The sequence below is a fragment of the Amblyraja radiata genome, chromosome 24, assembly GCF_010909765.2.
Source record: "Amblyraja radiata isolate CabotCenter1 chromosome 24, sAmbRad1.1.pri, whole genome shotgun sequence".
In the NCBI taxonomy this organism is placed as follows: domain Eukaryota; kingdom Metazoa; phylum Chordata; class Chondrichthyes; order Rajiformes; family Rajidae; genus Amblyraja; species Amblyraja radiata.
The window spans coordinates 10,837,951-10,863,040 of NC_045979.1; the positions used below are offsets into that span (position 1 = coordinate 10,837,951).

Genomic DNA, 25,090 nt, shown 5'->3' on the forward strand with positions numbered 1-25,090 from the left:
ATATGTGGAGAGTGTTCACACGGTTGTTTTAAAGAGGGAATGCAACATGGTATAATAAATCATGTGGGTATGTAATGTCATTATATTATATATATAAAACATAAATATGTTGTGTTTGCTATGCCTTGTTGTTAGTGATTAAAGAAATGTAAACCTTAGTGTTCCACATTTATTATAATAGTTAGAATTTACCAGCAATTCCTGTCTCATTCACAGCCCAGTCTCAAACATGTAGCCTCAGTGACAACAAAGAGTTGGCAATATATGTCTAAATCATAACCCACCGTGTGCTAGAGGGGCTTTGTGAGGCAGTGGTATTTCCTTGTGAATCTTTGCAGCATTGCCCATTGTGGAACTGATTACATTCCTATAGTGCGGCTAACCATAACAGCTCTGTGCTGCAGAGTCTCTGGACTGGGATATCTAGAATCCATGTTGCAAGGGATTCTTCATATCTATTAGATAGATTATGAGGAAAGGAAACTGTGGCTTCTGGAAATTTGCAATGAAACGAAAAACGTGTAGGACGGAACTGCAGATGCTGGTTTACAACGAAGAGATACACAAAATGCTGGAGTTACTCAGCGAGACAGGCAACTTCTCAGGATGGAAGGAATGGGCGACATTTCGGGACGAGACCCTACTTCAGACTGAGAGTCCCCTCCTCCCTGTGTCTCAGTCTGAGGAAGGGTCTCGACCCGAAACATCACCCATTCCTTCCATTCAGAGATGCTGCCTGTATTTACCAAGTCAGTCAGGACCTGAGAGAGAAAAGTAAGTTTGGGGTGGTAATCTTTTTCCATAACAGATTCTGGGCATTTTATTCAGAAACATTAACTAAAACATAGCAACCATGCCCGAAAGGCCAGGTCAATTCTACGTGTGAAAATATAGCTTAATGGATTTGTGTAATAAAAACAGAAAATGCATAAAATTCAGAGTTCTGACAAAAGGTAATCAATCTAAAGCATTAATTTTGTTGCTCTTTCCACAGTTGATGCCTGACCTACTGTGTGTATTCAGCATTTTTTTATTTTAATTTCAGATTTCTAACATTTGTCAGGCAAACAGTTTTATGATGGTGTTGCTCAGATTAAACTCCATCTGCCATTTGTCCATCCATTCCTGTAGTTGATCTATATTTCACTTGGCTAAAGGGGCAAAAAGTAAGTTCATAGCCTATGTTTCCTCTTTCTAATTACTGATATTACAGCGATAATCATCTAGAAATTGTAATCCATATAGAAATGTTTTTTTTAAAATTACACTGTTCATGGAAACTGTTTCTTGTGGAGCCACAGGGAAGTAATTTTCTCAAGAGCAGGATATGCACATAACTGAATTCCAAGCCTTCAGCAGTTATACACAACAACTTTGCACATATTGAAACGTTACATGAGATGTGTCAGCCTACGGTTGAGTAGGATCGCCTGGAAGGGGGAGAGTTTGCAAAGAGATGTAGTGCTCAAACCAGGAGTAGTTTGAGATAAGAGCAGCCACGTTCTAAACTTCAGGTTGAGAAGGAAGATTGCCTTCTCTGGATCATTTATTCTCCATTAGAGAATGTTTCATGTTTGACTTTGATGACTGGCTCCCCAGTAGCAGCTCGGGTAACTAAAGTCCTTTTAAGCTATGATCAATTAAATTGTCTTCTTCTCAATGAGGCCTGGTTGTCTATCCAAGGCCCACATGGTCCCTTCAAAAAACATACACATTCTAGTCCCACAACAATGATGTCAAGTAATTGCCACTCAAAAACATCTGGATGTAAGCACGTCATGTCCAGACTTCACTTTCACATTGCCCACTCTGACTAACTCTAAACAGTCTCATACCACATTAAAAAAGCATCACACAACTGAATTTTTAGACCTGGATATTTTATTTTCCCCACTTGGCAGTAGGTTGTGATGTAGTCATGGTTCAAGAACCTTCAGGGCAGCAAAAGTAATAAAACATTGGGGCCATAAAATGCAGTGGTGCAGCTGGTAGAGCTGCAGCCTCACAGCGCCAGTAACCTGGGTTGGATACTGACCTTGGGTGCTGTCTGTGTGGAGTTTGCGCATTTTCTTTGAGACTTCTGGGTTTCCCCTGGATGCTCCGGTTTCCTCCTATATTGTAAAGACATGCGGGATTGTGGGTTAATTGGCCTCGGTAAATTGCCCCGAGAGTGTGAAGAGTGGATGAGAAAGTGGGATAACATAGAACTAGTGTGAACGGTTGTTTGATGGTCAGCGTGTACTCAGTGGACCGAAGGGTTTGTTTCCACGCTGTATTTCTAAACTAAACTAATACTAAACCAGTGTTCATCTTGGTAAGGTAAGTCTGGTATAAGACCACAGCTAAGAAATAGTTGGATTCTGTAGTAATTTTTTTGAGGTTGGAATTGCACTGAATCATTTCCTGTGTCACGTGCCTTTTCCACTGTCCCATCAGTGAGCAAGCCAAACAAATCTATTTTATGGCACTGCTTTTTTCCCCAGATGTTTTTGGAGCCAGTTATGGAACAGCCGAGTTCAAGCAACAGTGGAACATACAGGCAAATCGCGAAGTGCCAAAAGAAATCTGATTTACTACAAGGATCTGAGTTTAAGAAGGCCAGCAGTACAGGTGAGTTATGTTTACGTTAGTTACTGTTGCAAGCTGTTAATTGGATTGTGTGCATTGCTAACTTTAAACGAGTTTGTGGCTGAACGGGACGACTGCTGCTTTGGGACAAGTGAAGCAGATTGAAAAAGCAAACAAAAGCTTCTTATAGTCATGTCTTCAAGATGTTTCCTTCTGTCAGGGTAACACAGTGCAGATGTTTAAGTATCAATTGATAATATACTGCAAGATAAGGCCCTAATGTTAAATTTGTTTTTTAAAACTGTTTGTCCGAATGACTCAAATTTAATTCACTGTACTTCATTACCATGTTAGACTATGTGTGTGCAGCTCTGAGGTTTACCCCAGTCTCCAACCGGAATCCCAGCTGTGAAAGAACACCGTTTTAAAGTGAAAATTCTGAAGGTTTAAGACCAAAAAATAAACAGATACTTATGGGGCTTCACTGTGTGTTTGTTGAAATTTGAAATAATAATTGTGGTTACTCATGCTCCTAAAATAACACTCTTCTCAATGTGCACTGACACATCAGAATCCTCACCCATACTTCACTGTATGGCCTCATTGCACCCTCTTTCTGCAGTCTTCCTAGACATGCTAATTCAAAGGATTTTACACCATTCTTCCCTTTTCTGCCTTACAAAATGTTTTGTGCCTTTTTCTTATGTTTCTCTGTCGGCAGTCTTATTACTCAATCCGCAATACTGCAGCACTCATATACAATACACCTTCAGGCATCATATGCCTACAGACTGAAGACAGACTACATGTCTTCAGTCTGAAGAAGGGTCTTGACCTGAAACGTCACCCATTCCTTTGCTTCAGAGGTGCTGTCTGTCCCGCTGAGTTATTCCAGCATTTTGTGTCTATCTTTGGTTTGAACCAGCATCTGCAGTTCCTTCCTACACATCATATAGAAACATAGAAACATATGCCTGCATTCTGGAGTGGTCTCCCTTTTTATTCACACCTCCCTCTCTGCTTTCATCACAAACTTAAAAAAGAATCTTGAAATGATTGTTAAATCAATCTCTTCAACCATAGCAGCTCCAACAACCTTTTTTTCCCAACCAGGATTTGCCATCTGTCATCTCGTCAAATGTCTCCATATAGATGATGAAGGTTACAAAAATGTAAGTTGCAACTGTTAAATGAGGAGCTAGTAAATTGTCTTTGTTCAAAGACTCTCGTTCACGTGTTACGTTTTTAACATGGCTCATTTGTTTGGACAAAGATTACAGACGAGTAATGAGGTTAATGATCATTATTTATGTATAAATGGTACGGCAAACTCAGGTGAGGAATAGCAGTTTAGTTAAAGGCAAATTTCCAAAATTTATTACGTGAGTTGCTCTACTTTGCCATGAAGTTAAGAAAAGTAACATCTTTCTATCTGCAATGAAAAACGTTGAATGTCGTGCGTGCTACCGTGTTTGTGAATCAAAGCTGGAATAACTTTAGCCACATTTAGTAAACAAACGGTTGATACTAAGAAGTGGTAATTATTTCATGGATCAACTTTATGAGATGAGGAAGAATTTCTTCAGTCAGAGAGTGGTGAATCTATGGAATTAATTGCCACAGACAGCTGTGGAGGCTGCCAATGCATATTTTTAAGTCGAAGGTTGACAGATTCTTGATTACTACGGGTGTCAGGGGTTAGGGGGAAAAGGAAGCAGAATGGGGTTGAGAGGGAGAGATAGATCAGCCATGATTGAATAGCGGAGTAGACTTGATGGGCCGAATGGCCTAATTCTGCTTTAATTACTCATGAACCTATGAACTAATGAACTTCGACAGTATGATAATTGCAAGATACTGTCGATCAACCTTTCTTCCTTCAAAAATAACTAGCAAATGTTTCCCTTTTGAGTGAATTTAAATTAAAACATTTTAAAATGTAATTGTTTTGAAATTAATATGTGGACCAAAGGGCTCACCACAGGGTCATTTTCTGGAATGCCGGTGATTTGGTAACATTTTTGCTGCTACTCATTTGCCATTGCACTTTCCTTGCTGTGCCAAAGAGGTCATAATGGAGAATACAGCATCTGGTTCTGGGGCTGGAGGTTTGGGGATTAAAGAGAGTGCTGGTGACTAGTGGTAGATTCCTGCTCCATGGAGTGGGAAAAATAAGAGCATCAGTTGGAAAGTTTGGGACATTGGCATTTGGAGTGTATTTGCAGGGAATTTGCAGTCAGTGTAATTAGGAAGTAGGGTTTCAGGACTGATCTGAGTTGATCAGTTCAGTTTCATTTTTGTTTATTGTCATGTATATGAGGGAACTGCAGATACTGGTTTAAACAAGGTTAATTCCCGGGATGGTGGGACTGTCATATGCTGAGAGAATGGAGCAGCTGGGCTTGTACACTCTGGAGTTTAGAAGGATGAGAGAGAATCTCATTGAAACATATAAGATTGTTAAGGGGTTGGACACGCTAGAGGCAGGAAACATGTTCCCGATGTTGGGGGAGTCCAGAACCAGGGGCCACAGTTTAAGAATAAGGAGTAAGCCATTTAGAACGGAGACGAGGAAACATTTTTTCTCACAGAGAGTGGTGAGTCTGTGGAATTCTCTGCCTCAGAGGGCGGTGGAGGCAGGTTCTCTGAATGGTTTAAAGAGAGAGCTAGATAGGGCTCTTAAAAATAGCGGAGTCAGGGGATATGGGGAGAAGGCAGGAACGGGGTACTGATTGGGGATGATCAGCCATGATCACATTGAATGGCGGTGCTGGCTCGAAGGGCCGAATGGCCTACTCCTGCACCTATTGTCTATTGTCTATTGTCTAAACCGAAGATAGATGCAAAATGCTGAAGTAACTTAGCGGGACAGGCAGCATCACTGGAGAGAAGGAATGGCTGACGATTCGGGTCAAGACCCTTCTTCAGTTTAATAGTTTATCGTCACGTCTACCGAGGTACAGTGAAAAGCTTTTATTGCATGCTAACCAGTCAGCGGAAGGACAACACATGATTGCAATCGAGCCATTCGCAGTATACAGATATATGACAAGGGAATGACGTTTAGTCCAAAATAAAGCCAGTAAATTTTGATCAAAGATAGTCCGAACGTCACCAATGGTGATCAAAGTGCTAGAGAGCAGGAATATGGGATGCGAGTAGGGGGGATGGGTCAGAGTGTTGAGGAGTAGGGAATGGGTCAGATCTGAGCGAGAATGTGAGGAGGTCTGGGAATTGAGTTTGTTAGTTTGAGGCTTGTGAGAAGAGATCTAAAGAAGTGGAAACAAGCAATGAGACATACCTGAGTGACTCCCAAACTGGTAAAGTTATTAGATTTTGGTGGTCCTGAGAATGTCCAACAACGAGCTCGTCTGAACCACATGCACTAATTTGCTCAGTAGCATTCCAGAAATGGTGAATTTCTAGACGGATATGATTAAAGTCAGACATGAACAGAGAGGGTGAAGTAACCAGGTCAACTAACAGGAAATATCTGGCTATGGTAAATTCTGATCTTTCAGAGTTTCTCTTTTTTTTTGCAGATTAGCAGATTTGTTTTCTCTTTTGCCTTTTATTAACTAATGATGAATACTCTTTCAAGGCCATGAGATGTTATCAACCTATAGATTGTGTCCTGGCAGCAAGAGACAAGTAGGTTTAATTGCAATGTGAAGATCTATTAGTAAGACACCATTTCAAGCAACTGAATTGAAACAGCTCAGAAGTTAGATATTCTGCTGAATTCTGCTGAGAGCTTGCGTGTATTCCTTATCTACATGCTGTACCTCAGTAACCCTTTGGCCTTTTGGACTATTGTCTTTGGTATTGAAGTGCTGGAGTAACTCAGCAGGTCAGACAGCATCTCTAGAGAATAGGAATAAGTTTCAGATCAGAACCTTTCCTCAGAGGTTTGAATTCAGTGTCTGAAGAAAGGTTCCGACCTGAAAGGTCAGCTATTCATTTTCTCTAGAGATGCTGCCTGACCAGCTGAGTTACTTCAGCACTTCGCATCTATCTCAGTATGAACCAGCGTCTGCAGTTTCTTCCTATACGTCTTTGATATTGATATTGGTTTATGATTGTCATATGTATTAAGAAACTGTGAAAAATACCTTTGTTTTGTAAGCTATCCAAACAATCGTGCAATGTACGGCAGTGCAAAAGGGGAAATGAACAGGAATGCTGAATGTAGTGTTACATTTATAGAGAAATGCAGGTCAAAGAAATGCAAGAACCACAACAAAGTAATTTGGAAGATAGGGAATTCATCCCTATCATCTGAGAGGTTTGTTCAAGAGTCATAAAAATGGGGGGAAAGCTGTTCTCAAATCTGATGATATGTGCTTTCAAGTCTTTGTATCTTCTGCTCGATGGGAGAGGGGTGAAGAGAGAATGACCGAGGTGTGATTGGACCTTGGGTCTAATGGCTGGTTTCCCGTGGGAGTATAGTAAGGGGCTGAGAACGCAGTCTTACGGGACACCAGTGTTGAGAATTATCGTATTGGGTATTGGTTTATTATTGGTATTGGAGGATGTTTTGTCACCTATCCGTGTTGATTGCAGTCCATGTGTTGGGAAATCAAGAGTACATTTGCACAAGGCGATACCTAGTCCTGGGTCCAGATGTTTAGATAGATTTGGTTGAAATTATGATGCTGAAAGCCGAGTTATAGTCAATAAATAGGAGCCTGTGATCTCCACCTTTCCTTGGTTATCGGTGCCAGCTTTGATTTATTCTGAACCTTTTCATAACTCTAGTTTCCCTCCCCCTGACTCTGTCTGAAGAAGGGTTTTGACCTGAAACCCCACCTGATCCACTGAGTTACTCCAGTATTTTGTGTCTCTCTTAGGGGTCTGACATAGGTGTCCTTGTAATCCAAATGTTCCACAGATGAGAGAGAATGCCAGGGCGTTGCATCTGATGTGGACCCATGGGCGGCAGTAGGTGAATTGCAGTGTATGAAGGCTGTCTGGGAGGCTGATGTGTACCATGACCTTCCTCTCAAAGCATTTCATGATGGTGGATATCAGCACCATTGGGCAGTAGTCATTATGGCTATCTTGTTTTTCTTTGGCACTGGTATGATAGTGATCTTCTTAAAGCAGGTCAGAACCTCAATTTAGCATTGGAGACATAATTAAAGATGTCTACAAATATTCTTGCCAACTGATCTGCACAGGTATTGAGAACATGGCTGGAGCTCCATCTGGGTCAGTTGCTTTCTGCAGGTTCACACTCAGGAAGGCTGATCTGACGGTGGGTACCGGTGCTCCCAAGGATGTTGGGATCAGTTATGTATTTCACTGACAATAGGCAATAGATAATAGATGCAGGAGTGGGCCATTCGGCCCTTCGAGCCAGCACCGCCATTCAATGTGATCATGGCTGATCATCCACAATCAGTACCCCGTTCCTGCCTTCTCCCCATATCCCCTGACTCCGTTATTTTTAAAAGCCCTATCTAGCTCTCTCTTGAAAGCATCCAGAGAACCTGTCTCCACCGCTCTCTGAGGCAAAGAATTCCACAGACTCACCACTCTATGTTTCCTCGTCTCCGTTCTAAATGGCTTACTCCTTATTCTTAAACTGTGGCCCCTGGTTCTGGACTCCCCCAACATCGTGAACATGTTTCCTGCCTCTAGCGTGTCCAAGCCATTAACAATCTTATATGTTTCAATGAGATATCCTCTCATCCTTCTAAACTCCAGAGTGTTAAAAAGTGCCAAGAGTGCATTGAGATCATAAGGATTGAAGCATTATTGCTAGTGATTATGACTATGCTTTGTAGCCATTACAGCATGCCAGCCTTGCTATTGTTGGGTGTCCGTGTGGTTAGTCCGAGCATCTAGCTTGGCCTGGAATCGTCTCTTGGTATCCCTGATGGTTTTGCAAAGGTCATATCTAGATTTCTTGTGCAGGTCAGGATCATCCAATTTAAACATCTCAGACTTGGACTTCAACAGGGAATTCCACACACTTACTGATGAAGTCTATGACAGGACTGGTGTATTCATATAGATTGGCAGCTGAGTCTTGATTTATGACTCAAAGCAGTCATGTCGGAGTTTGTCTATTTCCTCAGACTTTCGAAACTGGATTCTCATGGTTACGTTTCTTCCTGTAAGCATGAAGTAGGAGCACAGCCTGATAGTCACATTTCCCAAAATGCAGGTGGGGAATGGAGTGGCTGGTGTATTTTTCTGTAGCAGTGGCCCAGCGGGTTTGGGCCTCTGATGGGACAGGAGAGGTGTTGACAGTATTTGGGTGACACAGTCATGAGGGAGAAGTCCCAGGCTATAATGAACAAGAACTTTGGAACATTGCCTCAGGCTGAGCTGGACAATTTACAACTCGATATGTAGTAACTGTGTGGTCTCATATCTGTTCCAAAATGATTGCATCCTCGCTATCCCTCATTGTTTCAACCTGTTTGTGAAACTCCCATTCTTACCTCGGCAACTCCTTACTTAAGAACTTTAGTGCTCTCTTCACTAACTTACAAACCATTCATAAACATAAAACATTAGTGTGTTTTCCGTTCAGCTGTTGCACCAGGTCCTTCTTGACCTTTGAAACTTGATAGTTTTAATTTAAAATCCTTGTTTTCTCGAGCGACACATGGCCTTGCTCATTTACTTTTGCAACAATGCCAGTTCATTTGTTTCCATTTTGGGCTTTGAACATAGCTTTCATTTCATCTCATTTTGTCACAGCCAGCAAGTTCCTAGACTTTAAAATTCCCTTCCTAAACAATGTTCTCTATCCACAACCCTCGCATTCTTTAAAACCATATTCAAAACATTTAAAAAACGTTCTCAAAATCCACTGCCTCAACCAAGCTTCAATCACTGGTCCTAACCCTTCACTTTCTGATTGTATTCAAGGTGTGGGTTACATCTTAAGAAGTTTATCACTTTAAATTTTAACTATTGCCATATTATTTTTTAATACAATTCTCCACTTTTAGATGTGCCTCTTTACCTTGTGATGTCAAACAAAGACCCTCTTTGTTCTCTCAAGAAAACAAAATCCTTGTTATTATTTTAAAGGAGCATTTTATTATTTGGGAGAATTATCCCCTATCTCCGGCCAAAATTTACCACTCAATTAACACTAAACAGATTACCTATCCATAGTTGCATTGATCTTTTTGTGGGACCTTGCCATGCACAAACTTCCTGCCACATTCCCCATAAATTACAATGGGTCACTGCAATAGTACATATAATAGAGTAATGTTGTTAAACTGGAAAGGGTGCAGAGAAGTTTTACGAGGATGTTGCCAGGATTCGAGATCCCGAGCTTATAGATGTTGAACAGGCTATGACTTGATTCCTTGGAGCACAGGAGGATGAGGGGTGGTCTTAGAGAGGTGTATAAGATCATGAGAGGAATAGATAGGGTAAATTTACCCAGAGTGTGGTAATCAAGAACCAGAGGCATAGTTTAAGGTAAGGGGGGAAAGATTTAATAGGAACCTGAGCGGCAACATTTTTACACAAAGGGTGATAGATATATGCAATGAGCTGCTGGAGGAGATAGTTAAGGCAGATACTATCATAATATTTAAAAAAAACATTTGGCCAGGTACATGGATAGGAAAGGTTTAGAAGTATATGGGCCAAACTCAGGCAGGTGAGACTAGTATAGATGGGGCAAATTGGTCAACATGGGCAAATTGGGCCGAATGTGCTTTTTCTACGCTGTATGACTCTATGGGTAAATTTGTTCATGCCAACCATAGTATCATCTATACTAATCCCATTTGCCAGCATTTGGTCTGAAGAAGGATCCCAACCAGAAACTTTGTCTGTCCATTCCCTCTGCAGAAGCTGCCTGATCTGCTTAGGTCCACCAGCACTTTGTTTTTTAACTATCATTAGGTCCTTAGCTCTCAAAGCCTGGGGAATTCAATACTCAATACAATAATTGCTTAGAAAGTGGTGGGTGAAGAGAAATATAAATAGAAATACTCAATAGGTTATTCACCACCAGAGGAGGGAAAAACAGAGTTTGTATTTCAGGCTAGAGATTCTTCATGGGCTCAGAAAAACGGAACACAGACACAAAAATCTAGAGTAACTCATCAGGTCAGGCAGCATCTCTGAAAAAAAAGAACAGGTGACGTTTCGGGTGGAGACCCTCCTTCACACTGTGAGTCAGAGGAAAGAGGAATGAGAGATATAAACAGTACTTAGGACAAATGATTGGAATTTATGCATAAATGCAACAATAATCAAGGAAATGCGGAGCCCACAATGGTCCATTGATGGCTGTGGGATAGGTGATAACGGCAATGAAACTCACCAGGATGACAGTAAAACTATTGTGTTTAAGAAGGAACTGCAGATGCTGGAAAATCGAAGGTAGACAAAAGTGCTGGAGAAATTCAGCGGGTGCAGCAGCATCTATGGAGCGAAGGAAATAGACAACGTTTCAGGCCAAAGAAGGGTCTGAAGAAGGGTTTCGGCCCGAAATGTTGCCTATTTTCTTCACTCCATAGATGCTGCTGCACCTGCTGAGTTTCTCCAGCACTTTTGTCAACCTGACAGTAAAACTAGTATGATGACAAAGGTGGGGGAGGAACGGAGTAAGAGGGGATGCAAGGGTTCCTTGAAGTTGGAGAAATCAATATTCTGCCCAAGTGAAATATGAGGTGTTGTTTCTCCAATTTACGTTTGGGCCTCATTCTGACAATGGAGGAGGTCCAGGACAGAAAGGTCAGTATGGAAATGGGGAGTTAAAGTGTTTGGCAACCGGGAGGTCATGTAGACCGAGGCGGAATGAGTGAATCTGTTCAGCGAAATGATTGCCGAGTCTGCGTTTGGTCTCGCTGGTATATAGGAGTCCACACCTGGAACAGTGCGTACAGTAGATGAGGCTGGAGGAGGTGCAAGTGAACCTCTGCCACACCTGAAAGGACTGTCGTGGTCCCTAGACAGAGTTGGAGGAGGTATTGGGACAGGTTTTGCATCTCCTGCGGTTGCAGGGGAAAGTACCTGGGGAGGGAAAGGATGAGTTAATCAGGGTCTCTGCGGAAAGCAGAAAGGGATGGAGATGGGAAGATGTGGCTAGTGGTAGGATCCCGTTGGAGGTGGCGAAAATGTCAGAGGATTATGTACTGTATGTGACGGCTGATGGAGTGAAAGGTGATGATTAGGGAGACTCTGTGCCTGTTGCGACTGGGGGTAGGGTGAGCTTGAGCAGAGCTGTGGGGTAATGAGGAGTCACGTGTGAGAGAAGCAAAAAACAAGATTGTTTTAAATTACAGCCAAGTCAAGTCAAGTCAAGTTTATTCGTCACATACACATACGAGATGCGCAGTGAAATGAAAAGTGGCAATGCTCGCGGAGTGAACAGTGGTCAAGGCAAAGGGAATATAGGATTACTATGACATTTAAAGGACCTGTCCCACTTGGACAACCTAATCCACGAGTTTAGAAGACCCTAGACAAGTTGAAAAAAATGTCAAGGTCGACTCGCCGAAGTAAAAGTCCTCCTACATCCTCCTACGACTATGTCTACGATCTCCTACAACCCCCCTCGACCTCAGTCTTCCACACCTAAGACCAACTACGACTAGCTACGAGTGGAAAATGATCACATGATAAAATAATGTCATGTTTGCATTTTTTTTCTCCGGCCAGTTACCGACCTACGACTACCTACGACTACCATCACAACCTACTACGACCTACCTACAACCTACCTATGAGTAAAAAGTGTCCATTTTTTCCATGCCGACCTTTTATTTACTCGGGGACATTTTTATCTGGCTGGAAAAAACGCCGCAACCTACTTGAGGCCACAAGTACGCGGAGACCACTCACGAGCATGAGGAAGAGTTAAGAAGACCTCCTACGATCTCGTTGGCGACCATGCTGCGAGTATAAGTCAAGGGCAAACTCGGCAGAGGTCGCCAAATAGGTTGTGAAAGTGTGACAGGGGCTTTATTGATGAAGCTGTTTGGTTGATAGATTAAGAGGATAGATAGAGGGAAGACTAGCAACAGAACATGTACAACAGAACAGAGATGTAAAATGCAGCTCAGGCAGGAAATACCTGAAGCCACCAGAATGAATAGAATCTTACAGTTATAGAGGGTGATAGCGTCTGCACACAGAAAAACAGGTTTTTCGACCCATTTTGTCCATGCCGACCATTCCATCTATCTATACTATTTCCATTAACCAGCACTAGTTCTGAAAAGGGTCCCGATGTGAAATGTCATCTCTGTCTATTCCCTTCACAAATACAGCCTGACTCATTAAATTCCTCCAGCGCTTTGTTTTGTTTTTTTACGAACATTAGGATCAAAACTTTCAACGTCTTGGCAATTCAAGTGCCTGACTAGATGCTTCCTTATTGTTGTGGAAAAGTTTGTGAAAGTTTTGGATGAATTAAAGTATTTCTTTTGTGACCTTAGTTTGGAACTTTATGACTACATGGAGGAAAAGGTTGATTACTCCTATACATGCAAATGTTGATTGTAGCAAAGCATTGCCAACTTATTTGGTGATTATTATCCCATCTGCTTAGTGTTTGGGATATATGGTGGCTTAAAAGCATGTGACATCAGTGATGTTAAAACTTTTACTGTGTTGTCAGCTGAAGTGCCAAGATCAGATTCCTTTGCGTGGACAACCACACCAAACGACCTTTACTGTAAGGAACAATTTAGCAAACTATGCAATTTAGTGCTGAAATGTGCATCTCCTGCCATATAATTTCAAAACTATTTCCTGCCCGGCTATTTTGTATGCATTTCTAAAACAGTTACAGATGTTAAAGTGGATGCCAGATCTTTCAACCTTCTGATGAAAAATGTATATGTTTGGAAACTCTTAGGGGAGAGAAAGGCATTCTCTGGGGTTGTGTTCATAATATTCATTGGCAAACATTCAAAGCACGCTCACATTGAAGATTATTTCTCTTAACCTGTCTGTTCCGACCTTTGAAAATATACATTTTTAACAGTGTAACAATTAGACAACTGAACACGTAATTAAGATTAGATTCTGTGATCAAAATAACTGCTGTTTATTTAAAGTAAATTATTCCTTCACCAGGAGTTTGGGTTTTAATTACAGGGTAGTGGATTTTGGCCTGCCTCTCATTTTCACACACATTTCAAGTGTTATGTGAAGCGAGAGGTGGGACCATAGGGAAGAAGAGACTGCCTCTGACCACCTTGTGTGGCAAGATTATAAATGTGTTCACAAAGATCATGTTTGTGAAGCGATTGGGAGGAATCACAGGAGTTTATCCCCATGGATTAATAGATTAGAATCATAGAATCATAGAGTGATACAGTGTAGAAGCCCAACGTCCACACCAGCCAACGTCCATCTACACTAGTCCCACCCGCCTGCGTTTGGTCCATATCCCTCCAAACCTGTCCTATCCATGTACCTGTCTAACTGTTTATTAAATGTTTGGATAGTCCCTGCCTCAAAAACCTCCTCTGGCAGCTTGTTCCATACACCCACCACCCTTTGTGTGAAAAGGTTACCTTTCAGATTCCTATTAAATCTTTTCCTCTTCCCCATAAATCGTCTCTGTACCCTTTGAAACTTGACAACATATTTTCTATAACATGGTGCCCAGAACTGAACACAATACTCTAAATCCGCCCTCACCAACGTCTTATAGAACTGCAACATGACCTCCCAACTTCTATACTCAATACTCTGACTGAAGGCCAATGTGCCAAACGTCTTTTTGACCACCCTGTCTACCTGTGACTCTACCTTCAAGTAACTATGCACCAGCACTCCTAGATCCCTCTGCTCTACAACACTCCCCAGAGCCCTACCTTTCATTGTGTAGGTGGGGTGTGAGATTGTAACCTTCACGTGGTACACCCTGTTTCGACGAATGCAATCAACCTGGTGTGCACAAACAGAAGTTCAAACAGAACAAGTTGTCTTACAACTTTAGGCTGTGCACGCCATACGCAAGAAGAAGATTCTGTAGGTCCTGCCCATGTTAGACTTCCCAAAATGCAACACCTCACATTTCTCTGTATTAAATTCCATCAACCATTCCTCAGCCCACCTGGCCTTAAATCTACTGTATGTTCTCTGGTCCTCGATTCACCTACTCTGAGTCTGGGCAAGAGACTCTGTGCATCTACCCGATCTATTCCTCTCATGATTTTATACACCTCAATAAGATCACCCCTCATCCTCCTCCGCTCCAAGGAATAGTCCCAGCCTACTCAATCTCTCCCTATAACTCGGACCCTCAGGCCCTGGTAACATCCTTGTAAATCTTCTCTGTACCCTTTCCAGCTTGATTGTTGAAGGTTTGATTTTGCAGCAAATTGTTGGCAAATATTTTGATGGAAAAGTAATTCCAAATTAGTAGGCAATAATACGCGAACTGATCCATTCTTAACTTCAATATATGACTGAGTAGACATTATATTCACTAGGGCATGTTTTCTAAGCACTACCTTGCCTTTAAACCATAAAAACCAACATTTATATGGAACATATGATGTGGTAAAAGATCACTGGAACTTTATCAAGCAAAATTGACCTAACATATAAGAATCATTGTCAGATAACCAAAAGGTTTGTCCTAGTTTTTATCTTTAAGCAGTGCCTTAGAGGAAGGGAAAATGTGGAGGAGGTAATGATTTTGGGGAGTTAACTACAAAGCCTAGGGTCTTGGTCGCTGGAAACATGGGCACAAATGATATTGTTGAGTCAAAGCTTTACATGAAGGTCATACAAATGATTGACCTGAGGAGTAGGACTCAGCACAGGCCACTGTACACAGATAATTGAGTGACCAGGATGTGGACTGAGTTGTAATTCAAACACCAAGAGTTTGGATGATCTCAGGATTATGTCGGATTTTGACTACCAGCATGGATAATGGTGAAACAGTTAATGTAATGTACACTTTCAGAAGACCTTTGATGAATTGCCACAGATAAGATTACTGAACAAAATTTGTCTCGAATGGTCTCGACCCGAAACATCACCTATTCCTTTTCTCCAGAGATGCTGTCTGACCCGCTGAGTTACTCCAGCTTTTTATGTCTATTTTAGAGCACACAGTATTGAGACTAACATATTGGCATGGATTGAGGCTTTGTTAATGGTCAAACAACAGAAATGAGAAATCATTAGGTAGTTTTCGGGTTTGGAGGCTTGTTTCTCACCATGGTTTAACCTATAATTTTAGATAGTGACCACAAGTGCTGGACATCCCATCAGGAATTTATAAGGTCCAATGAGGAACTTTCAAATTTTTCCAAATGTGAGTAAATATGAAAAATATAATTTCATCTCTTCATACATCACTCCTGCCATTTCAGGAAATAGGCTGGGGATGAAAGGATTACATGGTAGATGTCGGTGTATTGATGGCTAGTTTACTGGAGGCAGCGTGGGATGGTGCAAGGGGATACATTGAGGCTTCAGGGAGATACATACAGGCTAAGTGTATGAGTAAGATCATGGCAGATGTAACATAATGCAGAAAGATATGACGCAATCTCCTTTGTTAAAAGTAGAAGGGCAGTATATTTTTTAAATAGTGAGAGATTAAAAGATGATGGAGTTCAGAGGGAATTGGGTTCCTTTTGTTCTGGAATCATTGAAAGTTAATACAATAATAATGAAAGTACAGCAAACAATTAGGAAGACAAACACTATATTGCCGTCAATTCGCAAGATTGGAGATGTCTTGCTACAGTATATAGTATCCTGGTGAACCTGTCTGAATTATTGTGCACAAGCCTGCTTACCTATGGAAGGATATACTTGCAACTGAGAGAAATGAGAAGAAATGTATTAATCTGGAGGGTGGTAAATCTTTTGAATGCTCAGTTACTAAATATTATTTGTGAAATATTACGGGAGCAATAGAAGTGGAATTTATGTAGCAAAGTGGCAACATTAGTCATGGTCTGAATGATTGCTGGAACAAGCAGCCAAATTGCCTACTCCTGCTTCTATTTCCTGTGTTCCTATGTTCATTATCATGGAAGAGAAATCTGTAAGTAGCCTGAAAATATTCTGCCTATCATTTTTTTTAAGCAAATGCGATGACCACACATTTTTCTACATTATGTCCATCTGCCATAACTTTGCCAAGTCACGTAGTCTGTCTATTTCTCCTTGAAACCACTTTGTATCTTTCCTGCAGTGCAGACTGCCACCGGTAACCCAGCCATCAGCAGACTTGAATCCTTTCTTCCCAGTCTGACTCTTTGGATGGCAGGTCTGATGTAAGAAGAGAGATAGGGATATTTTCATAAATATAGTTATAGTGGAACTTTGAGGATTTATTGGCTCCTGTACAGCTGCCAGGTACCAAAATTTTTATGAAGTCACAAGAAACTGTGAGTGCTGGAATCTAGAGCAAAAAGCAAAGTACTGGAGGAACTTAACGGGTCAGGCAGCATCTCGGGAAGGAATGGGTAGTCAGCGTTTGGGTTCGGATCCTTCATCAGACTGATTGAGTGAGGTGGTGGAAAGAAAACTGGTAAAGAGTGGGTGGGGCAAAGCCTGACAATTGATAGTTGGTTACTGGTGATTGACAAATGGGTGCACTAAGTGTCAAAGGCTAGAGGTAAAAATTATGATGATGATACTTGATGATACTTTATTGTCACTTGTACCTAGCTAGGTGCAATGAAACTCTTTGTTTTAGCATACAAAATACACAAAAGAAGTTGCCACAAAGGAGCCGACAACATTACAAAAAGCACTCTTTGTCCCCCCCACACTGTGTCCCCCCCACACCGGGTCACCCTTTGTTCTTGGTGACATAATGGAGAGAAAACGGTGCCAGATAAGGAAAGGAGAAGTGAAATATGGAGGGAGAGATATGGGCGGAAGGGGACAGGTAGAGGGAAATAGAGGGGGAAATAAACATAAGTGTAGGATTCAAGGATTGGAGATGAGCGTATGGAGGAAGCTAAAGGACAAATTTAATTAGAAGTTTTATTTTTTAACATTATAAGAGCATTACAAATCTTCACTTGGTTTTGAGAACATATTTTGCCCATGCACCATTGGATATTGCTTGCTTAATACATAATTTACCAACTGTCCCTTCAAGTAGATACCTCTCAAGAAAAAAAAATATTGGATCACGAGTCCTGATGTCGATTTCCAACTTTTGCCTCCACAGATGCTGCTTAACCCATTGAGTCCTTCCCGTTATTCCAGTGCTCTGTTTTCTGTTCTACATTCCAGAATCTGCAGTCTTTTTTTGTGTCTGGTACTTGTCTCAAGCCGGTATCTTTTAATTGGTGTCGTTGGTTTAAAATGCCACTCAGGCATCTAAGCACCGTGGAGATCTTGGCTACCATGGTTTGTACTGGCCAATGGCCAGCAGATTTCATGTATAACCTGCACCAGGTTGAATCGGTACCGGATGCTGGTGGAGAGAAGCACAAGTGGTGGAGAATCCAGAGAAAATTCTCACTCCCGACTTTCGTATGGAAAGAAAGTCAGAGAAAAAGCAGCTGAAAATGGCTGGAACTAGGTGATTAGCAGCTGAATAGATATTGGTGAACTCAGCACATTTTTCTCATGTTATCCAGCTTAGTTCCCTAATCATTTCCTTAACATCTCTCAAACAATGACAGTTCCAGAACCTAATTGCCGACAGTCAGCAATCGTAAAACTTTTTCAGTTTCATTTTAAAGCTTTTCACTTATTAAATCCAGAACCCAACATCTTGGATAGAGAATGAGTAAGATGATCATTTTTGCGTCTGAGACATGTCAATTCGAGCCCACACAGAACGAACTCTCTACTGGCTGCAAGAATGCTACTTGAATTGACTTGGCTTTTTTTCAATTCATTTCCTAGTTTCCTTTAGTCCATGGCACAATTATATGATCTCACGTGGAAAGATACAAGAACATTAGCTGTGGAAATGGAGAACTTTGCACTGGTGTCATATAAACCATTGTATAATTGTTACTGAAAAAGGAGAATCATAAAGGCAGAAACAGAACATTTCCCCTCCATTTGGTCATGCTTTTTGTTTACATTGAGTTGAAGAGAAGTGGAACAATATTCTATTGTTCATGTAAAGCGGCTGTCCCACTGCGGCGACCTAATTGGCGAGTTTAGAAGAGTTTGCCCTTGATTCATACTCGAAGCATGGTCGTCGCGAGGTCCTAGGAGGTCTTTGTAACTCTCCTTCATGATCAAGAGTAGTCCCCGTGTACTCGAAGCCTCAGCTAGGTCGCGGCGTATTTTTCAACATGCTGAAAAATGCCCGCGAGTAAAACAAGGTCACCATGGAAAAAAATCAATATTTTTTTTACTCGTAGGTTTAATCGAAGTAGGTCGTAGTAGGTCGGCATGTTATTCATAGGTAATCAAGGGTAGTCGAAGGTAGTCGTAGAAAGTCTTCAACATAGTCGAAGGGAGGTCAAAGGAGATCGAAGGAAGTCGTCTTCACTCTCCACTATTCGGTATCCAATTTTCCTGAAGCTAGTCGAAGCTAGTCTTCTACACAGTCGAAGGAGGTTTTCAACATGACACTTTTTCAAACTCTCCTAAACTCTTCTAAACTCGCCAATTAGGTCGCCGCAGTGGGACAGCCCCTTAACGTTCTTTCCTTTGACAAATAAATGTTTCTACATTGAAAGTAACTAATTAGCAAATTGAACTTTTTTTCATTTAACATGTCTCCCTTGACAATGTGAAGTGTCATCAGTAATTTTAAAACAAGGAAAAATACTTGGATCATGGTTAATCAAGAAATCAGAATTTTAATAATCTCGATGGTAGTCTAAGCAATTACAGTAAAAATAGAAAAATGCTGGAACTATTCAACTATTTACCTGAACCATTTGGTGCAGGTAAAATTAATTTTGTGTCACATAACACTGAAAAGCAGCCTTCCACCATCAACCTCTGCTTCCTTCCATGAAACCAATTTTCTATCCATTCCTCTGTCTCTCCTTGAATCCCAAGGGGTCTAACCTTCCAGAGCAGCTTACCATGAGGAATCAAGTCGAATGCCGTACTAAAATCCATGTACACAACGTCTACAGCTCTGCCTTCATTGACCATTTTGGTCATGTGGAAGTTGTAGTATGACAAAGGTTAAGATAGTTGTACAGCACAAGGTTAATGGGTCTGTCCTACTTGGCGATTTTTTAGGCAACTGCCTGGAAACAGACCCATCGGCCCAACATTTCCATGCCAACCAAGTTGCTGACTGACTGAGTTTTGGGTTGGAGAGTGCCCTGACTCAAAAAGTCACTGATCCATGTTCTCCAGAGATGCTGCCTGAACTGCTGAGTTACTCCAGCACAATGTGTATTTTTTTCTTTATTTCTTAGTATTGCCAAGCAGAAATATTTATGCAGAAAGTGATTTAAAGAATCATGTCAGGACTCTTCTTTCTTCTTCAGACTGATTGCAGTGGGGACCGGGGGGGGGGGGGGGGGGGGGGGGGGGGGGGGGTGAAAGTTGGAAGAGAGGTGGGCTGGGACAAAGTCTGGCAAGTGGAATATGAGGTGCTGTTCCTCCATCTGCATGTGGCTTCACTCTGGCAATGGAGGAGGCTGACAGAAAGGTCAGTGTGCGAATGGGAAGGGGAGTTAAAATGGTTAACAACCAGGAGAACTTCCATTCATTTTCCAGACACACTTTATTTACTTGTGCACAATGAGAGCAATACAGTCCCAGTTATTGCACGACTCTGAAATTCCAATCAGAACGGTCAACTTTTTATACAGATTTTGACCCTTGCAATTGTGCGCACTTTCTAATTTCTTATTATCAATAACAATATGTTCTCAAAACATTAATATACAAATGCAATAACACTAATACAAGGCTGTATTCCAGGCTGTATTAAGGGCCTGCCCCACTTGGGTGACATTTGCACGTCACGCAGGTGGCACGCGACGATTTTGTGAATCCCACAATCCTGGGGCGCCGTGCACGACTGCGTGCCACTGCCTACACCACCACGCCTCACCACGCGCGTGTAATGCGCATCACGTGCGCGTCACGAGCGCGCGACGTGCGTCGTGACGCGTAAACGATGTCACGTAAATAACGCGCAAATGACGCCCAAGTGGGACAAGCCCCTTTACTCTGCATCTATGATTTTACCTGTGTCTTGGACTGGTCAAACAATAGTCTGCCATGTTTTTACACACATAACTACATCTTCAAGGCAATGTTCTAGGCTCTTCCATATCCTGTTGGAATATCATGTTGGCTCTGATTTGGCTGAATATCATCATTATGTAGAGCTATGGAGCATGGAAACAGACCTTCAGCCCAACTTGTCCATGCCGACCAAGTTGCCTAACCAAGTAAGTCCCACTTGCCTCTGCCTAGCCCATATCCCTCCAAACCTTTTGTTTGCATGTACCAGGGGGAACTTGCATGCTTAACCATGAGAGTGACTTGGTTGCACTACCACTGATGGAGCTGGCCATGTTCTGAAGCACCTGATCCTTAATTTTTAGCAGGTTGTGTGTGAATAAGCATTTTCTCATCCTCAGCAACATACATGTTGTTGATCCTTTGCTCCATGCAAGCACTAGTGGGAGTGACACAGCATAGTCCTTGTGGTGAAACAGTCTTGTCTTGTTGTATGGCACCTCTTTGTGGACGTAGGTGCTCAAAACTGAGCATCTACAGTGGGATGGGGTTTCCACAGCAGCAGTATTGTATTTTAACATGGCATGGTCTGGAACATCTAACAATCTACCATTACAGACAAGTCAAAGACATTACAGACAACTGCAGACAACTGTGGGTCAATGAACAATGTACAAGGGGTGTAGAAAAAGCAGGGGTATCTGAAAATGAGTGTCAAGCAACACATGATCTCATGCACATAGCAAGAGCAACATGGAGTAGATGGAGCTACAAGATCCTACAACCAATGGATCCGTTTAAAGCTCCTTATCCAGTGGTGAAAGATTATGGACTACTAAACAGTTTAAAGGGGGAAGGGGGCTGGAAGAACATCCCCATTGTCAACAATGGTTGAGCCTGGCATGACAGTGCTGAAACAAGGTTCAAACATTCTGAAGAAGGGGTTTGTCCCGAAACGTTGCCTATTTCCTTCGCTCCATAGATGCTGCCTCACCCGCTGAGTTTCTCCAGCACTTTTGTCTATCTTTAAACATTCAGAACCCACTTTACCCAGAAATGTGAGTTGTTGATCCAGTTTGCCTTACTGCTGAAGTCATTATCTGTAAGGGTGTCAAAGGTAACAGGGAGAAGGCAGGAGAATGGGGTTGAGATGGGGAAAATAGATCAGCCACAATTGACTGATGGGCTGAATGGACTAATTCTGTTTTATGGTCTTATCACAAAAAAAAATTAAACCAATATGAATCACTGTATATAATATAAAAAATAATTGAAATCAATGGATACAATGACTATGGGCAGGTAATATTCACGTTCACATTATAGGAGTAGAATTAGGCCATTCGGCCCATCGAATCTACTCCGCCATTCAATCATGGCTGATCACGGCCTCCTAATCCCATTTTCCTGCCTTCTTCCCATAACCCTTGGCACCCGTTCTAATCAAGAATTTGTCTATCTCTGCCTTAAAAATATCTACTGACTTGGCTTTCTGGCCATAGTGTTAAAGATACATTCCAGAAATAACCAGGGAAGAAAAATGTGCAAAATATAATAATCAAAATGAAGCAACATAAAGGAGAAATTCAATAGTGTAGGGTTTGAATACAAACTTCTGCTTGACAATGTGGAAAATGCCCATATCTGTCGTGTCCAAAATTCAGGGCAACTCAGCCAATGACCATTGTATCAGCCCACTATCAATTATCAGCACAAAATGGAAGATGTCATCCAGAGTGCCCTCAAGCAGCACTTACATCAGGGCAGCATTTGATAGATTATAGCCTGAAGGAACCCTGGTAACCTTGAAATGAATGTCTATCAAGAAAGATAATTATAGCTTTTGGTGGCCAATTATCCCAGTTGAGAATATTGCTGCAAGATGTCCTCAGGGCACTAACTCTCACACCGCCCGCTGCTGAAAGACTCATCCATGCCTTCATCTCCTCCCGACTGGACTATTGCAACTCACTTCTCCTTGGCATCAGCTCCACCTACATCAACCGACTCCAATTGGTCCAGAACGCAGCCGCCCGACTCATCACCTATACCAAATCCTGGCATCACATCACTCCAGTCCTCAAACAACTTCACTGGCTTCCCATCTCCCACCGGATCACCTACAAAATCCTGATCCTCACCTACAAAGCCCTCCACCATCTGGCCCCCCCATATCTCATTGACCTCCTCTCCCCCTACCAACCCTCACGGTCCCTCAGATCCACATCAGCCGGTCTCCTCTCCATCCACAAGTCCAACCTCCGCAGTTTTGGGGACAGAGCCTTCTCCAGGGCAGCTCCCAGGCTCTGGAACTCCCTCCCCCAACTGATCCGCAATTCCGTGTCCCTCACCATCTTCCAGTCCTGCCTCAAGACCCATCTCTTCACCTCTGCCTATCCTTAGCCCCACGTCCCCGTCCCTTTTCATCTGTGCATTAATTGCCTCATACTGTGTTTTGTATTGAATTATGTCTTTACTTTGTGTACTAGTCATGTCTCTACTATTTATTTCATTCCCCTTACATGTTTTTCCTCTACATGCTCAATTTATGTAATGTGTCCTTGAGACTCTTGAAAGGCGCCCATAAATAAAATTTATTATTATTATTAATCCCATTCCAGTCATCTTCAACTGCTTACTCAATGACCTTCCTTCCATAATTAGATCAGAAATTAAAATGTTCTCTGAACTCTTTACCCTTAATACTTCTCCATCAGCATCTGAGAAACAGGATCTTGCCCCCCTTTCATGGTTGGCTTTCACTCTCTCAAATGAATCAATTCAATTCAATGATACTTTATTGAAATACGTACCTAGGTAAATATAAAATTCTTTGTTTTTGCATACAATCTGGTAAAATCTACAGCAAACCTCACCTAATATGTACACAAAGAGTTGCCATGTTTCTAGTGCCAACAAAGTTACAAATGTTACCCGAACAGTCTTATCTTCTCGCTGTGGCGAACCGGACCTGCCCCCCCCCCCCCCCCCCCCCCACCCCCCCCACCCCACCCCCCCACCCCCCCCCCCCACCCCCACCCACCCCCCCCCCCCACCCCCCACCCCCACCCCCACCCCCACCCCCCCCCACCCAGCGGCTATGGACTGACTTCCAATTCTGCTTACAGACACAGAATCCCTCTGTTTTAAATTGGTTTGCATGTGTAAAATTATAGCCTAGTACAGGTGCTAGCTACTCCAGATTTGAGCAGCATATTTCAATGATTTAGCCAACAATAGCACAATTAGAACTGGTTGATTGCTCCAATTATACTGATCACATCTGAATATAAGTTTCCCATGCACCTCCACCAGGTCAAATGGGCACGGGCTAATTACAAATGAGAAACCCCATGCCATTTTCTAATGCGATTGAATGTCTCCCTTATGTTATTTCTTTTTGATTATTACAAGCAGTTAATATTTTGCACATTTTTACGTGAAAGAATTCAAGTTGCCTCAAATTTTCTCAAGTTGCCTTTCACAATTTAACAACAAACTATCCAACTGGAATGCACTAATCTAGACTACAGATCAACAAAGTTGAGGTGACACAGTCAAGATGACCCAGAATAGCTATCAGTTACCGCAATTATAATCAATCGCATAAATGAATCACTACAGAAGAAAAACAGTCATTTGATTGCTGAAGTGATCAGGCTACAAGTGCATCGAGTTGATGGCTTTGTAATTGCCTAAACGTTACACTGTAATGTTGACATTGAGTTTCGCTGCAGGAAGGAACAAGCGACAGAGGACTTAATGCAGCAGTTCTCTTCCAAAATGTGTTTTGAATCTTTGCTAGTGAATACTATAAAAACCCCTTGAGAATGTTTTACCTCCCTTTTTACATTTCAATCATGATTATAATAACAGTGCAAACCAGCCTAGGTTGTTGCCATAGTAACCGCATCACCTTAACATAAACAATTACAGCCACAGAATGCAATGCAGTGCACTTTTCACAACCAAGATTGGCTGAGGTGCAGTTTTCTCCCAACTTTAATGGCTCCAACCTCCTTCTCATTCGGATCCTGTTGGGGAATGGTTCCAACTTAATCTGGTTCCCATATCTTCCTCAAGTGGCTGCTATTTTGTTCTGAATTTGAATAGTGGGAGTTACCTGTCTGTTTGAGAATGAGGGTTGCAGTTATCACACGGGGAATGGAATTTTTGAGACAGTTGCGATTCCCTCTCACCATAACATCAATGGGAGATGGGCAGGAATATCAAAGAAACCACAGAAATGTCTCTTCACACTGATGGGCTGTGGAGCATTGAGCACTTCCTGGTTGTGTCCACTAGATGGCAATGATGAGCTGATAAATTGGCTCAATAGATGTGCGTCTTTTTGATCTTAATTGGTTAATTGCCATTTTTTTCTCATTTAGGAACGCTTTGACAATGGGATAAT

General features: G+C 42.0%; 1 protein-coding gene across 2 annotated transcripts in view; it reads left to right on the top strand.

Annotated features, from left to right (window-relative positions):
- The first annotated feature begins 2,458 nt into the window (after positions 1-2,458).
- tspan18 (tetraspanin 18) overlaps positions 2,459-25,090 on the top strand; it is a 102,568-nt gene continuing 79,936 nt past the window's right edge. The window contains exon 1 of one of the 2 annotated variants that reach the window (XM_033042419.1): positions 2,459-2,610. In XM_033042419.1, coding sequence (XP_032898310.1) covers positions 2,484-2,610 — 127 coding nt within the window. In that variant the 5' untranslated portion in view covers positions 2,459-2,483. The remainder of the gene's footprint in view (positions 2,611-25,090) is intronic. The other variant, XM_033042421.1, reaches the window with a different exon arrangement.